The sequence below is a fragment of the Sorex fumeus genome, unplaced genomic scaffold (assembly GCF_029834395.1).
Source record: "Sorex fumeus unplaced genomic scaffold, SorFum_2.1 ptg000009l, whole genome shotgun sequence".
Classification (NCBI taxonomy): Eukaryota; Metazoa; Chordata; class Mammalia; order Eulipotyphla; family Soricidae; genus Sorex; species Sorex fumeus.
This window is the reverse complement of record NW_026606066.1, coordinates 30,241,443-30,259,852: the sequence shown is the minus strand read 5'-3', so window position 1 is coordinate 30,259,852 and position 18,410 is coordinate 30,241,443. Positions and strand designations below refer to the sequence as shown.

General features: G+C 44.5%; 1 protein-coding gene across 4 annotated transcripts; it reads right to left on the bottom strand.

The window, feature by feature from the left end:
- Window positions 1–264: 264 nt before the first annotated feature.
- Window positions 265–9,366, bottom strand: HNRNPA3 (heterogeneous nuclear ribonucleoprotein A3). 4 transcript variants are annotated; one of them, XR_008791877.1, is made up of 12 exons: window positions 9,213–9,366; window positions 7,172–7,294; window positions 6,944–7,090; window positions 6,653–6,863; window positions 6,259–6,348; window positions 6,081–6,176; window positions 5,914–5,994; window positions 5,624–5,767; window positions 4,421–4,543; window positions 4,268–4,337; window positions 1,598–4,174; window positions 265–1,514 (listed from the first exon to the last, which is right to left on the bottom strand). XR_008791877.1 is itself a non-coding variant. In XM_056110135.1 (12 exons), the coding sequence occupies exons 1-11, from the start codon at window positions 9,282–9,284 to the stop codon at window positions 4,285–4,287; spliced, it is 1,098 nt and encodes a 365-aa protein (XP_055966110.1). In that variant the 5' UTR covers window positions 9,285–9,366; the 3' UTR covers window positions 265–4,174; window positions 4,268–4,284. The 4 variants fall into 4 exon arrangements, 3 of the variants coding, with proteins under 3 accessions (XP_055966110.1, XP_055966108.1, XP_055966109.1); XM_056110135.1 differs by having other exon boundaries at window positions 265–4,174; window positions 5,624–5,664; window positions 5,707–5,767; XM_056110133.1 differs by having other exon boundaries at window positions 265–4,174.
- Window positions 9,367–18,410: the final 9,044 nt, after the last annotated feature.

Here is an 18,410-nt window from a genome sequence, read left to right as displayed (position 1 = left end):
TGTGTGACCTCAAGAAATTACTTATTTTGGTAACTGCTTTCAACGTTCTATTCATGAAGGGTCTGTTCAACATCATTGAACTTGCAGTACCAGGGACGCTTGAGTCAGCTGACTGCAAGGCATGTGCCTCAATCTTTGCATTCCCTGGTACCAGCTCAAGACTTCTTTCAACCAACTGGAATATACAGGCTTACTCAATTTCCTGTGAAGGAACATTAACCTGTAGCACTTAAGCCACATTGCAAAGCAACAAAAAAAGACACACACATTTCTAAAAATATTTTAATGAAAATTTTCTTTCTGTAAACATTTCATTATACTACAAATGAAACATTTTCATCCATTACAGACCACCTCTTTGATCTTAATTAGAAAAAACCATTGAAATTTGAAGTTTGGATAGGCTAATACCCTTACATAACCCCTGCACAATAGCATGCTCATTCACTACTGGAACCCCATCAGCCATTAGACCTGTTTTAAATTGTGACATATGAACTCATAAAACCAGGCTTTCATTTCTCAAACGATCAGTAACAGGCATTTCTTTGAAAGTGTTAGCAATAATCCGGGTTGGTTTGACAGATCTTACCCATTTCCCCCTTTTTATATTAGCTTCCTTGGGTTTACTGGTGTGGATCTGATAAAACATGCTTTCAGAAATGACAGTGGAACTACATTTAAATGAAAAAAGAATCATTTATTTCATATATTATCTGGAAACAATGTTTTCCTTTAAAAAAAAGGCTATTAGAAACTTGCTTCAGTAAAACCTTGTTGTGTAAGGTTAAGGCTATTACCCTTTAACACTCTATTTTATGATGTGGCATTAACTACTCCCTTTCATAAGAAAAACTTGGCTTATAATCTACTAGAAACATTTTAAACTTATGTCCCCATCCCCAAAATGTTTTTTAAAAAATTTCATCAATTTTTAACAAGCCCTTTCGGGCAAATAGCCCTTGTGAATAACCAGCATGATCTGATTGAGTAATATTCTATTCCTTGAGGAAAAAAAAGACTTAAAATAGGTCTCTAATGCTTACAAGGGAACTATAACCTGAAAAATCCTTTTAGTCTGAATAACTGGATGTGAAAGAGAACTTGAGGCCTCTTAAAGACCGTTCTTGTATCTGTATCATCACAGCAATTTTGAGAGCCCATTTCTAGTTGTCCCCCCCCCCCCCAAATTTGGCTTCTTTCACTTATCAAAGAATGACCTTACTAAAGACACCAACAATGGAGTATATGGGGCCACATTTGACTCAAGATGAACACCTCATGGTTACTGCAGGGTAATTTTAACATGTTTATAAAGCGTTGATGTGGTTCCAAGGTGGTTTTTCAATGAATATTGCGAATGTACCTAATACTTAAAAAATCTAATATTTGTAGGTAAACAAATGGTGTCATCAGGTTTTATGTGAGCTACAAACCTTACCCAGCGAGAAACCTTCGTATTTAAGATGGTAGGAAAGACATTCCTCATTTAGGCAAGTAGGTTCTCATTCAACCTGCAAATCAAAAAGATTACTCTTACCTTGCTTTACAAAAAATTACTCTTTAATTAGTGAAAAAATTCAAATTCAATCCTTACCTAATGCTTATTGCCCTTCCTTGCAGGTCTAAATGCTAGACCTAGTGACTGTGGCAACTATCTCTCATTGAAGTTCCAAAAGGCGAGGCTCCTTCCTCCTAGACTTTCTTCGATATTTCAGATGTAATAAGCAGATTAACTAGCTTTTGGAAAGTTGCTTACTATCACCAAAGTATCTTATGCCTTCACTTTTCTGTAGTTGAAGCTCTTGCTGCTGCCTTGTCATTCTTTATTTATGCTGACTTGTCCATACTCAAAAGGCTGCTGAAGTCCTGTCTTAGGGAGTCTCCTTTGATCCACAATGTGCTTAGAAAGCACACCTTAGGTCCTTTAAAGCTGGTTAAATCGCTTTCCTCATGGCTTACTTTTCCACTGTTCACAAGGACTAAACTAATACAACTTATAAACAGGTCGCATACAGATTTCACCTGCTTATAGGTTGCAAACATCAACTTACTGAAAATGTTTTCACTATTAAACTAGTTCCAGAACATAGAAAGTTTGTTAACAGTACAATTAACTTCATATGTCATTAAAGGATACTGTCAAGGTTGTGTCAAACAATTTCACAAACATAGAAACAGGATATGTTTATCTCCCCCATCCCTTCAACCTTTATTATATGAATAAAAGAACCTGAGACAATTTAGCTCAATTTTAATAAAATGTTTCCCAAGCATTTTGACCAGGTAACCCAGGTTGAAGTTCTGAACATTGACAGTGTCCATTTATATACCACACTTGAAGTTGTTAAGGACTTAACCATTTTCTATTAGCCTATTTTCTACACTGCTTATTCACATACGTCCATTAACAAATGGAATGTTTTCTGTTACATTTATTGGTTTGTGAGTGTTTTCTGGAAAACTGCAGTTATCGGTGAAGACCAATTTCATGCTGGCATTGCATGCATTCAAATATTAATGCACAGAGGCACAGAATTAAGAGCAACAATAGAGCATATTCAAACACTAGCACGCCCCATTCCCCTTTTTTATTGCTTGTTTTTTTGCCCAGTACACTGCCTTAAAACAAAGAAATCTTGAAACCACATTTCAACTGCCGAAGAAGTTAACAGCAGGGCACATACTTAGGGCTTGGATGAAATTAAAAACACTAGCTGGCGCAAAATAGCAGACATCGGTGTTTATGTATTATGACCTTATTGTCTAATAACTTCTCAATCAGGTCCCAACAAATTAACTCATCAACATGATTCATGTTTAAGTATACACACAAGAGTAAGTGTTCTTTGGGAATCTGAATAAACTCATACTATCCAAATTTTAATGAAGTCTTTGGGAAGTGAGAAACTTGTATTAAGTGACTGTGCTACTTTTACACTGCATAAATAATCTGGGATAATTATACCTAGACTCTCCTCTTCACACAGTAAAATGTAGAAAGTACAAACACGAAAGTATGCCAGCCAGGTAAGGATTCAACAATGCATGATTTTTATTCTCTTGCTCTGAGAGCTTGTATCAAAAAAATATATATTAAACCAAGGAAAATAACTCAAGACTTATGGGCCTCTTGTGCTTTAAAAAGAAAAACAGAAGAGATAGCCACTAATTTGCTCAGATTTAGCAGGCCTAGTGTTCCTGTATTTTCAAAGTTTATAAGAATTTTTTTTTACCGGAGGAGGAAAGGAGAACATCCACTACCCCTTTCCAGAATTTAAACAGAGGGCAGTAGACATTTTTTTACACCCAAATAAAATCATGGCAGCAGTTAACATGTGACCAAGGTAAATGTAGAATGATGTTCTAAACAACAGCTAGGACTCTCAACACAACTAACACACTAAAATCATAGGATTACATTTTGAAAGAAAATGCACAAAAACCAAATAGGAATTTTGAGATTTTTTCATTTGAAGTTAAATCTTAATGCTATTAAATTCACAAATATGCTAATTTATATACCCAATTCTATTTATCTAAAACACACATTGCAAACATACAAATATCTATTCTCTCCACATGTCAGCGCCCATTCATTTCATGGTTTGGAAATGGGAGAATAGATTCCCCTTAAACTGCAAGTCAGCAGGTGTTTCTTTACAGTTAACTTTAGCAAAATTCATACAAAATAGTAATTAACAATGATCTTCTTTACTTGTTAACTTACAAGGAAACACCTCCAAAACTGCATTTTGTTAAAGTTTCTGTACTAAAATGTAGAAAAACTGAACTACACAAATATTGAAAAGTTAAAAATTCCTTAATTTTTTATTCCTGGTACCACTACCACAATTTACAGGGCAATATACCTGATGTAATGAAAAGAAAAAGAAAAAGACAAAGCTACAACAGATAAAAGACCTCAGGAATGTACATCTAATTGACACTACATTGCATTAATCAATAGCTGCACTTTTGCAAACTGTGGCTATGACAGTCCTGAACAAGAAGGGTTTCCTGTTTAAGCTGCAGTAACTTTTCTGACTATGGATCATCGCTCCTTCTGTGGCAGATTTTTACAGTTCCTCTAATGGATTTGGGACGACTGTCTCAAAGTAACCTGCAGCTTTCCTGACAACTCCTCGCTCTCTCTCCTGCTAAGAACTGTAGCCTGTTGAATAATACAGGATAAAAAAATTATTACACTCAGTGTAACAGTTTCACATATTCTTTATCATCATCAAAAAAATTTCAAGATACCTACCCTTTTCTGCTGAGTTTTTAGAACCTTCTGCTACCATAGCCACCACTTCCACCACCAGATCCGTAACCACCTGAAAACACACAAATTTGTAAAAAACTGTACCCATGCACTTCAAACTCACAAAACTATGGAAATCTGACGAATAAGACTTACCACCATAGGGACTGCCCGAGCTTCTTCCACCAAAACTGCCCCCTTTCATGGGTCCATAATTTGATTGCTGTTGTCCACTATAATTTCCAAAATCATTATAGTTCCCACCACCACCATAGTTACCTGAAATTACAAAAGGTTTCCTTTTGTGGTTGACCTGTGCAGTAATCATTTTTCCTTAGTATCTACCATTGTATTTTGAGTCACGGTAGCATTTCCTAAAACCTTTTGAAAAAGGGTCAAACCCAAATCACCAACTACCTGTAAGTGAATCTCACCTAGGTTGTTTACTGCAACCATTTGAAGAGACTTTAATACAGCTAAGTTCTCATTAACATGGACCTCTCCCAGCAGAGGTGCATGTTAATAGCCTCAGGCACAAGCAGAAGAGAAGTACTCCCTGGGGGCTTGTCAAAATCACCGCACTACTTTATATAAGGAGTTATTAACTTTAGCATATATTCCCACCTCTATACCACCAACACAAAAACTGCTTGATTCATTTTAGTTCAATTAGTAGTACAATTTGTATGAGCCAATTTTAAGATGCCCTAAACAGAGTATTAACTTTCTTAGGTTATCATATACTTATTAATCAAGTCCATCAAAACCCAGGACATTTACAGCAAGGCTCCTGACCTACACGACCAAAGAAAATGAGGTAGACCTGCTATACTTTGCAATGTATTATGCGAACATGGAAACTTCAAAATTATTTTCTTATCCGCACCCCTAGATGACACTAATGTGTGGAATTTAAAGTTCCCATCTGTCCCATATTAAAAAACACAGGGATGTGGGATGTGAATCAGCAGTCAAGTGTTGGCTGAGACCTGGCCCCATAACCCCGACATCACAAACACAAAAGACCTAAAGCAAAATTCTTAACACTGACGGGTAATTAAATCATATGTTGAACACAGCTTATCTATTAATGAATTTTACACTACCCACCAATTTTCTATTATAGAACCTAAGATTGGGGGGAAGGGGTGGGGTATACTTGTGCCATACCTGGCTCTGCACTCAGGTCCTGTGAGTGCTTGGGGAACCATAGAAAATATTAGATGCCAAGGATTGAACCTCTGGCTGCATGTAGGAAAAATGTACAACCTACCTAGAAGATGAGATCTGACTAAATATTTTTTAAAAACCTTTCAAAGGTAAAAAGACTAGAAAAAGACGATGAAGAAGCTTGCTTACCACCGCCAAAATTTCCTCCTTCATTGTAACCATCATATCCTCCACCACCTCCACCATATCCACCACCTTGGTTTCCATATCCTGGTCCTCCACCACCATAGCCTCCTCTACTACTATAACCAGGACCTCCGCCGTAGTTGCCACCTAAAAAGAATTGGATTACATACAAAAATTGAACATAAAGCACAATAAATGTCATGAAACAGAAGTATCACCTATTGAATCTTGAGTGAAAATGTCACCAAGAAAATGCAATTAAAAAGTATACAAAATGCAAGTTAAAAACTTACCATCACCTCCAAATCCATTATATCCACCATCACCTCCTCCATAACTACCTCTGCTGCCACCACCGCCACCACCATAACCCCCTGAAAGAAAGCAAAGCAGTTATTAAAATCACATACTCAACTCTCACCAGTAAATTTTACATATAGAAACATGCTAACTACCTTACCTCTCCCACCAAAGTTTCCACCACGGCCAAAGTTTCCTCCACCACCTCCAAAATTGCCTCCACGGCCCATAAAGTTGCCAGATCCACCTCCACGACCTAACACAGGTAAGGAAGATCTTTTTAGAATCTTCTAAACACAGCTCATATTTATTGGTTATAAATACATGGTGCTACTAACCTCTTTGCGATCCAGCAGACTGCATTTCTTGTTTAGAAAGGGCCTTTTTCACTTCACAATTATGCCCATTAATAGTGTGGTATTTCTGAACTAAATATTTTTTAATCAAACAAACAAACAAAAGTTATTTAATGTTTGGAAAAGCACAAGTAACTGTTATCCTTTATCACTAAGCAACTCATTAAAAAACCTCAGGTAGGCAGTCACTTTGGGGATGAAGGAATATTCTATGTTAGTAACATTTATATCTTGATCCAGATGCTGGCTACTCAGGTGTACTCACATTAATAAGCATATATTTCATATGCTATCATGTGAAAAAATGATACACAAAACTACATTAAGCAAAACCTTGCAAAATCATTTGTTTTCTCAAATTCCAATTGCTACTCACCAACAATTTTATCAACTGTATCATGATCATCAAAAGTCACAAAAGCAAATCCTCTCTTTTTCCCACTCTGCCTGTCTTCCATTACTTCTATGGTTTCAATTTTGCCATACTTTTCAAAGTAGTCTCTCAAATTATATTCCTCTGTGTCTTCTTTAATACCACCAACAAAAATTTTCTTCACTGTTAAATGGGCACCAGGCTTCACAGAATCCTGCAAATAAAGTCACTAAGTATTAAAAAAATCCAAGTTTTTACAATAGTTGCAGGTTACACGTGGTTCTAATATAATACCTCTCTAGAAACAGCTCTCTTTGGTTCCACTACACGCCCATCAACCTTATGTGGTCGAGCACACATAGCTGCATCCACCTCTTCAACACATGAGTAAGTCACAAAACCAAAGCCTCTGGAACGTTTTGTTTGGGGGTCTCTCATCACCTACAAAAAAAGAAATTCTAATTAAACCCCCCAACTTTACAGGTCCTCTTCCCCTATTTTTTTGTTCCTCTGGTAACTTACCACACAATCTGTAAGTGTGCCCCATTTCTCAAAATGTTCTCTTAAACTATCATCTGTAGTTTCAAAGCTCAAACCTCCAATAAACAGTTTTCTCAACTGCTCTGGTTCCTTTGGATCATGGCCCTGATGAAACAAAGCAATACAATCAAGTTATTTAGTAGGCAGACCACTTAAAACAGACTCACAAACCCACAAGCCTTTCCTTCCCTACAAAGCTACAAATAAAAACACCAAAATCCAGTACCATTACCTTTGTACAATTAAAAACTACAAATGAATCTCAAAACATCAGAACCAAAATCATACCAAGAAAACCTAGGAGTCTTCCAAATGTTGCCACTAGGATACATCTGGAGAAGGAAATCCAGAACGAAAAACCCTACAACTTTAGCCTACATCCACAAAGTATCTAGAGATACAGGAGTCTCTACTGAGCAGCATTTTCTGAGAAACCAAAGTATTGTTAACAGTCCTTCCATCCAAGTCACGTTTCAGGTCTTCCCTCCATTCTCAACAGTGCTGAATTTTAAACCACTAACAGCACATTTCCAAAGTTTCCAAAAACAATTTCAAAGAAATTAACTGGCCTTAAACAAATGGAGATTAAGATTCCTCAACAAAAGGCGCAGGCGAAGTGCAGGGGAGAAAAGCCGGGAGCTGGAAACCACATGGCTCCAGAACCACTGCCAAGAACGCGCCAATGCCCTACCCTAAGCACTGGCGGGTGTAGCCCCAACACACCTCCCACAAAAGCAGGTAAAATCGCGAGTTCAAAAGGTGTAGCTTAAACTGTGCTAAGACATACACCAACTGCCACTTCACGGGTGCATGAAGACTTCATTCACGTTTACAAATATCTCCCTGTCTTAAAACGGAGGTAGGGAGGCAAGAGCGTTTACAGGAAGACAAGTGGCTGAGAACCAAACGACTAACAGGCCAAAACACGATTTCACTCTGAGGTTTCTGAATCAGGGTTAAATGCAAACTGAGCAACACAGCAAAGTCGGCAGAAACAATCATAACGCACCAAAAAGTTACCTTCAACACACGCAAAACACGCGACTAGGGTTGCAACTCTCTGAAACAGCCAAGAACCGACAACGTGGGCGGGGGGGGAGGGGGGGAGTGTGAAATAACGTGGTGGAGAGCCATTAAGAAAACAGGGGAAGAAAAAGGACAAAAAAAAATTGGGGGGCCCTAAATTCAGTGCACAACTACACTGCAATCCTGGGAGCTTCCATCACCCCTCCCAAAGCACAAAACTTGAGCCAAAAAAATAAAAAATACTTTGGTCCCCCCAAAGCCCCACAAAAGATCAGCGAGGATTTTTTTTTTTAAATTTTTGAGCAGCAAAACTACAGCCTGCATTTTTTTCCCTCGTGTTATGCCTTAGGCGCTGCAAAAAGAAACAAAGACGGAATTAAATTCTCCTCGCCACGGTGGCTGGGGTTGGGGGGAGGGGGAAGCTAAAACGCGGCGGCGGAACTTGGGGCGGAATTCGGCGCGCGCCGAGCGAACCAGGCCCGATGCGGCATTTGCGGCCGGGGCCGCCTCCCGCCTCTCCCAATCCCGCGCTCTCCCCGCCCGCGACGCAGCGCGGCGGCGGCCATTGCGGGCCAATGCGCCATTTCGTAAGGCGGCAGCCGGATCCATGTCAATGTGGCCGCCGCCCGCCCGGCTCGCTCGCCCGGATGTGCCGCTCGTCCCCTCCCCTCCCCCAACGCCTCCTCCCCAACCGCTCCCGCCGAGGCCCGCCATGCCGCCCAAGGCCCCGGCGCCGAGGGCCGCCCCGCGGACCGCGGCGGACCGCCGGGGCCTCGAGGAGCCGCCGCCTGCGCAGCCCGAGGCGGCGGCTAGGCGGGCGAGGGGGCCCCGAGGCGGCCTTCGAGCCCCGCTCCCCTCCCCCCCCACCGCCGGCCTCAACGCAGAGCGCGGGACGGCCGCCCCAGTCCCCCCACCCGGCCGCCCCGCTCCCACCGAGCCAGGCCCACCCCTCCCACGCCGGCCACTACCCAGCAGCCCCCCACTCTCCCCCTAATACCTCCTCCCCCCGGCGGCGGCGGCGACGGCCGGAGTCGGGCTGGGGGCGACCGGGCGGCGGTTTTACCTCCATTTTGAGACCGGACTCGCCTCTTCCAACTCGAGTTCAATATGGGACCGAGAGGAAGAGGCGGGGCCAGCCGTCACGTGACGCGCTTTCCGCGCGCCGCCGGCCGGCCGCGGTGGGGCGGGGCACGCCGGGGAGGGGGCGTGGCCAAGTGGGCGCGAAGAGCGACTGGACGAGCGGGTTGGCGGGGAGGGCGGGGGGCGTGGCGGCCCGCGGGAGCGCGCGCCCCCCCCACTCCTCCACCCCCTCCCCGGCTTCCCACCAACTTCCCGGGCGGCACCGCCCTGGCCGCCGTTCGCGCCTGCGGGGACGTCATCTCCGGCTTGGCCAATGGCGAGCGCCCACGTCTGGAGGCCGCCTCGTGACCGCGCGCCCGCGGAGGTGGGGGGGGGGAAATGGGCCTTTCCCTTTCTTCTCCAGCTTCTCTCCCCTCCCCCCTCCGCCGGCGCCTGTCTTTCGTTCTCCATTTCCCCAGCCCATTCCTTCCAGGGCGCCCCCTCGCCGTCCCCGAATCAAAGTAAATCCCTCTTTGCACTCTAGGGTCGCGATTAAGCACTCTCTCCGCTTCTCTTGTAAACGCCCGACGGCAGTGGCCGCGGTTGCAACCTGCCCCCCTAGAGAGGGCCTCCCGCACTGCAGACCCCGCGGCTGCAGACGGACGGAAGTCGTGGGCCCGGGCCTGGCGAAGGCTTCACCTTCGCGGCCGCGCCGCTGGGGCTTTCACCGTCTCCCCTTTGGGGCTTGGCGGGGTGGCGGCCAGGGTGAAGCCCGGCGCTCTCCGCCCGGCCATGCGTGGTGGAGGCCGCGGGCCGATTCCGGCCCTGCAAAACCCAAACGGGGCCCAGGGCGGGGCGGGGCGGGTGCAGTCCTCAAAAAAAGAAGGTGTCCGCAGAAGATTTCCTGCTGCCGAGGCCCCCCACCCACTCCCCCCCCCAGTGCGGAGAGCGGGGCAAAGGCGTGATGTACAGGACCTCTCGGTGGGGTCGGCGGCCAGGTTGGCCCGGGATCCTTACTGTTTCCACTCGTGAAATCGGCGAACTGTTTTTTAGGAAACGGCAGGGAGAGAGATTGTCTATAAAGAGTGACAGGCTAGAGATCCCGCGTCCTTCTGGGTTTTTAAGTGATTTTGATCACGTTTTACTTTGGGGCCTTTTTATTTTGTATTACTCAGGGGGGACACCCCCCGCCCCGAACTCGGAGGGGTTAGTGGGGAATCTTACGCTGCCTAACCAGTTTAGGCACTGTGCCTAATCGCTCAGCCAAGCTAATTCTGCCTCTAAATTTAATTTTGGGTTGGGGGGGGGAGAGGCAACCTCGCCAGGCTCAGTTTCTTTCCGTCTTGGTGTGGGGGTGTGGTTCCTGACGGTGTTAGGGTGGGGGGAACGGAGGTGAGGATCAGACCATAAGCTGCCAGGGTTGGTGCAGGGTGAATACTCTCCAGCCTCAGTGTCTGTATTTTGTCTGTATTTTTAACGAAGTAATCAACCACGAGTACAGCTCCTTCGCAGTTAATCAAGCCCTTTAAGAAGCTAATGATTTATCATTGGAGGAGTGCTTTGGGCCGCACTAGTCGCTTGGGGTTTGAGACTGTGGGCTCTCCACTCTAGAAACCATGCGGTGCCAAGGGTCCTCTTTTGCAAGGCAGGCAAGCATCTCTGCTACCCAGTGCCCTGCATAGGTGAATGGAGGGGCTTGGGGGCCACACAGTGGTGCTCAGAGCTTACCCCCAGCTCTATACTCAGGTGTCACTCTAGGCAGTGCTGGGGTAGGAGGGATCAAAGCCCAGTTGGCTGAATACAATGCAAATGCCCTACCTGCTGCTCTGGCCCCACAACACCCACCTATTATTTTTTTGAGTCACACTGGGCTGTGCTCAGGGACTAATTCTGGCTCTTCGCTCAGAGGTTACTCCTGGCTTTGTGCTCAGGGGTTACTCCTGGGGAGGTGTGGGGGCTTGGGTAGCTATATGGGATGCCACGGGTGGAATCCAGGTCACCTGAACCCACATTAGCTGTGTGTGGGGTAAGCACTTGCCCAGCTAGGGCCCAACGCCCAACATTTTAATGAAGCAATCTGTATGAGTAGTTCTTGAGAGATGAATTCTTTTTTGCGGGGGTGGGGTGGGAGGAACACACCTGGCTGTGATGAGATTTACTCCTAGCTCTGTCGGCCATGGCTCAGGGGATCTCATGCTAGGCAAGTGCCCTACCTCCAGCTGGAAGGAAGGAGGCCTCTCTGGTTAAGATCAGCTCTTGCAGTTTTGTTTCAGATTGCTTGGAAAACTGTGTTTTTTGATAAAAGGAGCAATGGTCTGCTTGGGTATTGGGGGAAGAATTCGTTGATGGTAAGGGTAAAAATTTGTTGATGTTTATCTTGCATTGCCTAAGGGAAACAGGTGTTTTCTTTGGCTCACAAGAACAAAAGATTCTCTGTTCTTTAGGTCTTAATGCTAACCTGGATTGAAAAATAAAAAGGCACTTCCAAACTAATCTTCCCCGTTGCTCTGATTCAATTGTCACAAGTATTCTGCTAAGCAGGTATTCCCCATCGCTAACAACAGTAAAACTATACTTGAAACACTGGAAATTTTATCTAGTGTCTGTTTAATTTTTCCTCCCTTCACCACTCCCCATTTTAAAAAAAACTCTGAAATAGACCTGTTAAGTACTAAGTTATTTTGGGGATAAATCTTGCTATTGTGGAGAAGGTGGCATTTCCACCTCAGCCATAATAAACTAGAAATGTATGTCAAAACATCAAAGTTTTGTCAGTCTGACTTCTATGGAAAAGTTGTGGATCATTTAATTAAGTATGTAGAAATACCAAGTTAAATATGTTAGTGTAGCAGAAAAGGCCATTGTCTCAGTTACTTGCAGTGAGTGGCTGTGGTGAGTGGCCCAGAATTCCTCCATTCTCCTGGAAAATTGGCATCAGAAATTCAAAGTTGCAAAGTGAAAGTTTAAAGATAGTCAGCACTCCCACATGGGAGGGACATCAGAGATAGCCTAGAATGTTGTCAAGGGGGAGTTTTAGGTTCTCTTCATACTAACGCTAGCTTGGACCACGACCTAATGACCTAATGATGCTGTTTATCTGTTTATCTGTTAATCTCCCCAATGAATTAGGGTAGTCCAGCACCTTCAGGTTCTCTGACATATTTCATTGATCTGTGATGCTTCACTGATCATATTTTATGTTACCTAAACCTCATGGAAACCTCAGACGCTGCTAGTGACTCGAAGACATTAGAGTTTGTTGATTTCTTAGCAGGCAAGGATTGTTTATATTTTTTGGCTGAGGAAGGTTGTTGAGTCCCTGCTTTGGCCCACAAAGAACTGTAAACAGTATCTAAAGAGCCATTTCCAGAGTGAATTAGATTTTAAGGTAGCAAAGTGCTAGAGTCTGTGCAGGGGTTAAAATGGAGTGTCACCTGACAACTGACAAGGGGAAACAGTAAACTCTCATCAGGAAGGTGGAATTCTCACCAATGTACCCCATAAGATGCTGAAAAGCATGAAAAAGACTCACCTCCAGGCTCCATGTTAGGGCTTCCTTGTCTAGGTATTCTCTAACCAAGTTGCCCAATCAATGATTTTTGTTTTTTGAATTATATCAAATTCTCATATTAATTTTAGAAATGATAGGGGAAGGGTCAGGAAGTACCACCCTTCAAGAATCAGGTACAGGAAAGAAAGATGGCGGCCGCACGGGAGCCTTGTGGAAAGCGGGTTTGAGCCGGGCTCGGGGAAGCGGCGGGGACCTCATGGGAAGGGGGGCTTTGTGGGCCGTCCCCCACGCCCCACCGAGGTCGCCAGCTGCCCCCCACGAGCGGCTCTCCGGCACGGCCACGGCCCCGGAGGCACAAGGACTTAGCACAGAGAACCAGCCGCTTGGAGCAGAAAAGCAAATGGACTTGTGTTGATCCGCGCCACCAAGCCTGCCCGGAGGGGGAAGGGCGTTGACCAGCCCGCCCGCTCCTCTCTGGAAAGAAAGATGGCGGCCGCACGGGAGCCTTGTGGAAAGCGGGTTTGAGCCGGGCTCGGGGAAGCGGCGGGGACCGCATGGGAAGGGGGGCTTTGTGGGCCGTCCCCCACGCCCCACCGAGGTCGCCAGCTGCCCCCCACGAGCGGCTCTCCGGCACGGCCACGGCCCCGGAGGCACAAGGACTTAGCACAGAGAACCAGCCGCTTGGAGCAGAAAAGCAAATGGACTTGTGTTGATCCGCGCCACCAAGCCTGCCCGGAGGGGGAAGGGCGTTGACCAGCCCGCCCGCTCCTCTCTGGAAAGAAAGATGGCGGCCGCATGGGAGCCTTGTGGAAAGCGGGTTTGAGCCGGGCTCGGGGAAGCGGCGGGGACCGCATGGGAAGGGGGGCTTTGTGGGCCGTCCCCCACGCCCCACCGAGGTCGCCAGCTGCCCCCCACGAGCGGCTCTCCGGCACGGCCACGGCCCCGGAGGCACAAGGACTTAGCACAGAGAACCAGCCGCTTGGAGCAGAAAAGCAAATGGACTTGTGTTGATCCGCGCCACCAAGCCTGCCCGGAGGGGGAAGGGCGTTGACCGGCCCGCCCGCTCCTCTCTGGAAAGAAAGATGGCGGCCGCACGGGAGCCTTGTGGAAAGCGGGTTTGAGCCGGGCTCGGGGAAGCGGCGGGGACCTCATGGGAAGGGGGGCTTTGTGGGCCGTCCCCCACGCCCCACCGAGGTCGCCAGCTGCCCCCCACGAGCGGCTCTCCGGCACGGCCACGACTCCAGGGCACAGAAATCAATCTCTTAACTAGCTAACTTTTAATAGAAATTCTTCCAGGGTCAATAAGTAAAATAGCAGAAATTCAAAACCGCACGGCCGCTATCGCGGCCGCGTGACATCATTTTATTCTTAAACCAAGTTGTAGAAAGCAAATCATTTCACAACGCTGTTTCAGCATGTCTGATTGGGGGGGGGGGGGGGGGTCGGTCGTAAACTCTAAACAATAATTGTGCATCTTCTATTGAAATAATCTATCTAGTCAAAGTAGATAGAGTATTAACTAGAACTCATCTGCCTCATAAGAATTGGGAGGGGTGGGAGGTGGGGGTCTATTGGGGTTCGGGGTTAAAAATGAGTATTGGTAAAGGGAAATGTGTTCGGTATCTACATGACTGAGACCTAAACCTGAAAGCTCTGTAACTTTTCCCACAGTGATTCAATAAATAAATAAATTATAAAAAAAAAAAAAAAAGAATCAGGTACATCTGTCCTTTTATTCAGGTCTTTGTCCTTCAATAAACTGCAGTTTCCAAAAAAAAAAAAAAGAGGAAGTTTCCTCCCTTTGATTTTATTTTTCCAGTTTTGGAGTTGGGGCACCACACCCACCATGCTCAGTCATCACTCCTGCAGTGTTTGGGGAACCGTGTGGGATGCTAGAGACCAAACCAATAGTCAGTCAACCATGTGCAAAGCAAGTGCCTTAATTTCTATACATTCTCTCCATTCCTCATTTAAATTCATTTAAAATTGTTGTTCATTTTTACTATACAAGGTTTTTAGATATTACTTTTGATGCTCTTCTTGAAACTTATTCTCCAGCTCTGCAATCACATGATGTCCCAGATCTAATCATCCCTAACTTCTTAAGTTGTTATTATTATAGTGGGGGGAAGGGTCACATCCAGAGGAGATTGAGTGATACTAGGAATTGAAGCCAGGGCTTCACACATGTAAGGCAAATGTCTACCACTGGGCCACAACCCCAGCCTAAATACCTCACATTATAGTAGTAATTACCAGTGAGAGACTGTGATCACATAAAGTTGGTAATTAAATATTTGAAACCATTTTATAAAAAAAATTTATTAAAAAATTTATAAAATTTATAAAAATTTATTTAAAATTATAAAAATTATTTAAAATTTTATTAAAATATATAAAATTTTATTTAAAATATTCATAAAAATTTAAAATTATAAAATTTTGCAATTGCAATTATATTAAAGAATAACATTAATTTTACTGACAAATGTAAAGTTGCAAAATCCAATGCAAATGGATTTCAACCCAATAGTGCTTATCTATGTCAATGTTTCTATATGGAAGCATCAACCTGGGAGCAGGACCAACCTCCTGCCCCCACAACCCCAACCTAGCACCTTCAGTCCATTGAACTATCTCTTGGGCCCTTCTCTTCCCTTTTTGTTGTTACAGTGACCAGGGGTGCCATTCTTGGTTGCTGGGCCAGATGTGCAGAACCACAGACCCCAAATGGAAGTGCTGGTGGATCTCTCTGGATCAGTCTATTGCACAAGTTGGGGTGAGGGGCTGAGGATGGATGGCTACCAAACTCGCAGACTTTGCTTGCAAGTCAAGCGCTTTTCTACTGAGCTATCCCCAGGCTCCACTGAATTGATGTTTTGGGTCTCTTTTAGTGTCCTGCAGGATTTACTGCATTAAATTAAAATTAAAACAGGACCCCTTGCTAAAAATTACTAAGAATTTCTTGGAGCTGGAGCAATAGTACAATGGGTAGGGCGCTTATCTTGTACATGGCTGACCTGGGTTTTATCCCCAACACCACATATGATCTCCCAAGCCTGCCAGGAGTGATCCCCGAGTGCAGAGCCAGGAGTAAGCCCTGAACACAGCTGAGTGCGGCCCCCCAAAACAAAAAATTTTAGACAGTGGCATTAGAACATTAAGCCTAGTTAGAAATCTGAACCCAGGGCCCTATGTGAGTACAAAGGTCATTGTCCCATAAAGCTTACCCTCATGCCTAATGCAGTGCTCTCTCTAGGGTTATCTTACAGCATCTTTTGGGCAATTCACTCATTTGCTATTTTGTGACTTACACCTGATTTCTCATCTGCAACTTGTTTCTTCTAAAGTATACAATCTAACTTCTGCCCCCATAGAAATTCCTTCTGCATCACAATTAAGTTTAACTGTTCAAGTTGATTTCCCTGTTTCCCTGTTCTCCATGTTGATCATCTTGTCGAATTATCCTGCTTGAGTGAAATACTAGAGAAGGGATGGCTTTCAGGGTGGAGGCATGGTTGTTCAGGGGCTGCATCTGGCAGTTCTCAGGGCATACTCCTAGCTCTGCACTCAGGGATTACTCCTGGTGGTCAGGGGACCGACCATATGTGGTGTCAAAATCAAACCTGTGTTGGCCACACACTCCTATCTCTCCAGCCCAGATTTTGAGAGGTCTTGTGAAAGAACTGATTAAAGCCTCCAAATCAGTTTAATGGCTAAAAAACAAAAATGGGAGTGGCATGGATCTCCTTCACTGGACAGCTTTCTCCAAAAGGTATCTGAAGACTGAGCGTAAGAACAAAGAACTCAAGCAGCCAGTTTGGTCCAGCAGGGGAGAGGTCACTCCAGGAGGTTCTCAGGGGACCATGTGGTGCCAGCGTCAAACCTGCACTCTCAAAGCATGCACTCAGCCTCTCCATCTCTCTCTGTGTCCCTTAGAAGACTTTTAAAGGGATTTGCTGCTGGGTAGTTGAAAAAAGGTGAAAAGTGAAGTTTTGAATCAGGAGAGCCAGCTTCTGAAACTCTAGCTGTGGAAATAGTTCCTTTTCTTCTTAAACAAGAGAATATTTGGGACTGGAGCGATAGCACAGCCAGTAGGGCATTAGCCTTGCACGTGGCCAACCCGGGTTCGATTCCCAGCATCCCATATGGTCCCCTGAGCACTGTCAGGAGGAATTCCTGAATGCATGAGCCAGGAGTAACCCCTGTGCATTGCTGGTTGTGACCCAAAAAGCAAAAAAAAAAAAAAAAAAAAAACAAAAAACAAGAGAACATTAAATATGAGTGTGTTTTGCAACACAGTAAAGCACCTACATGGCATTCATTACATTAGATGGGAGAAAATCTGGAAAGTCTTGGTACACAAAGGAGATCACACACTAATATTCTCTGATCCATGTAATTCATTCAACATGGAGGTAGAATGAACTGAACTGATCCTGGGTTGCAAAGTCTCAGAACCAAAGCAGTTGAGGGTGGATTGTCAGCTCCAGTCAGGAGGAAAAGATATGAAATGGGAGCCAAACATTTGATATACTCAGGCTGAATGAAAATACTTTAGTCTGCAAGAACTGAAAATGAGGACATTCTTGTATTAAGATTAAGGTGCATGCAGCGGACCCCAGTTATCCCTGCCACCCAAGATGATCCTTTGAGCACCACCAAGGGTCACATCTGAGCACCAGCAGGTATGGTCCCAAACCACAACCCCCCCTACTAATTTTTTGTTTGGCTTTTTAAAAGTTTCTGTTTTGTTTCTTTCACTTTTTTGTTTCTGTACTATATCTCTGCCCCCCCCCCCCCCGCCTTCTACAAATACATGCCAAATAGTTAATAATTGTTTTTTGTTTGGCTTTGGGCCAGCAATGCTCAGAGATTATTACTGGCTCTCCACTCAGGAATCATTACTGGTGGACTCTGGAGACTATATAGGATGCCAGTGATCAAACCTGGGTTGGCAGTATGCAAGGCAAGGACCCTACCCTCAATACTAACACTCTGGCCCCTAATGGTTAACAATTGTTAAACCCAGTTAGTGGGCATAAAGTTTATTTTTTTCAACTTTCTTCAATTTTTACTTTTTTAAAAACTTTTTCAATTCTTTCAACTTTTCTATATATTTTTAAAAATTCTGTAATAAAAGGATGGCGGGAAGAACTCTGTGAGAATTAGCTGATTCCATTTTAAGAATTATTTCTTTCAACAAGATATAATTGATAAAAGAAATGAGTTAGTTTTTTCTAACAATAAGGGGGAAACAACTGTACTGACATTGAACCCTCACCAAGATTCTTTTTCTGCAGTCTTACTCTTTGTACTATTTTCATTCAGAGTGAGCACTCATCTTTCTTTGTTCCATAGAAGCTAGGTTGCTTGCATATTTGATGTCTCTAAAAAAGTAAAAGTTGGGGCCGGAGTGATAGCACAGCCGGTAGGGCATTTGCCTTGCATGTGGCTGACCCAGGTTTGATTCCCAGCATCCCATATGGTCCCCTGAGCACCACCAGGAGTAATTCCTGAGTGCAGAGCCAGGAGTAACCCCTGTGCATTGCCGGGTGCGACCCAAAAAGCAAAAAAACAAAACAAAAAAGCACAAGGTTTTCCACTGAGTTATTCTAGTCTATA

Bases quoted from the DNA above. Each gene is read 5' to 3' on its own strand.
- HNRNPA3 (XM_056110133.1), bottom strand. From the start codon at position 9,284: ATGGAGGTAAAACCGCCGCCCGGTCGCCCCCAGCCCGACTCCGGCCGT. The intron at 7,091-7,171 runs GTAAGTTACCAG...CTTTTTTTGTAG, and splicing joins GCACACTTACAGATTGTGTG to GTGATGAGAGACCCCCAAAC. The intron at 5,995-6,080 runs GTAAGGTAGTTA...GCTTTCTTTCAG, and splicing joins TGGAAACTTTGGTGGGAGAG to GGGGTTATGGTGGTGGCGGT.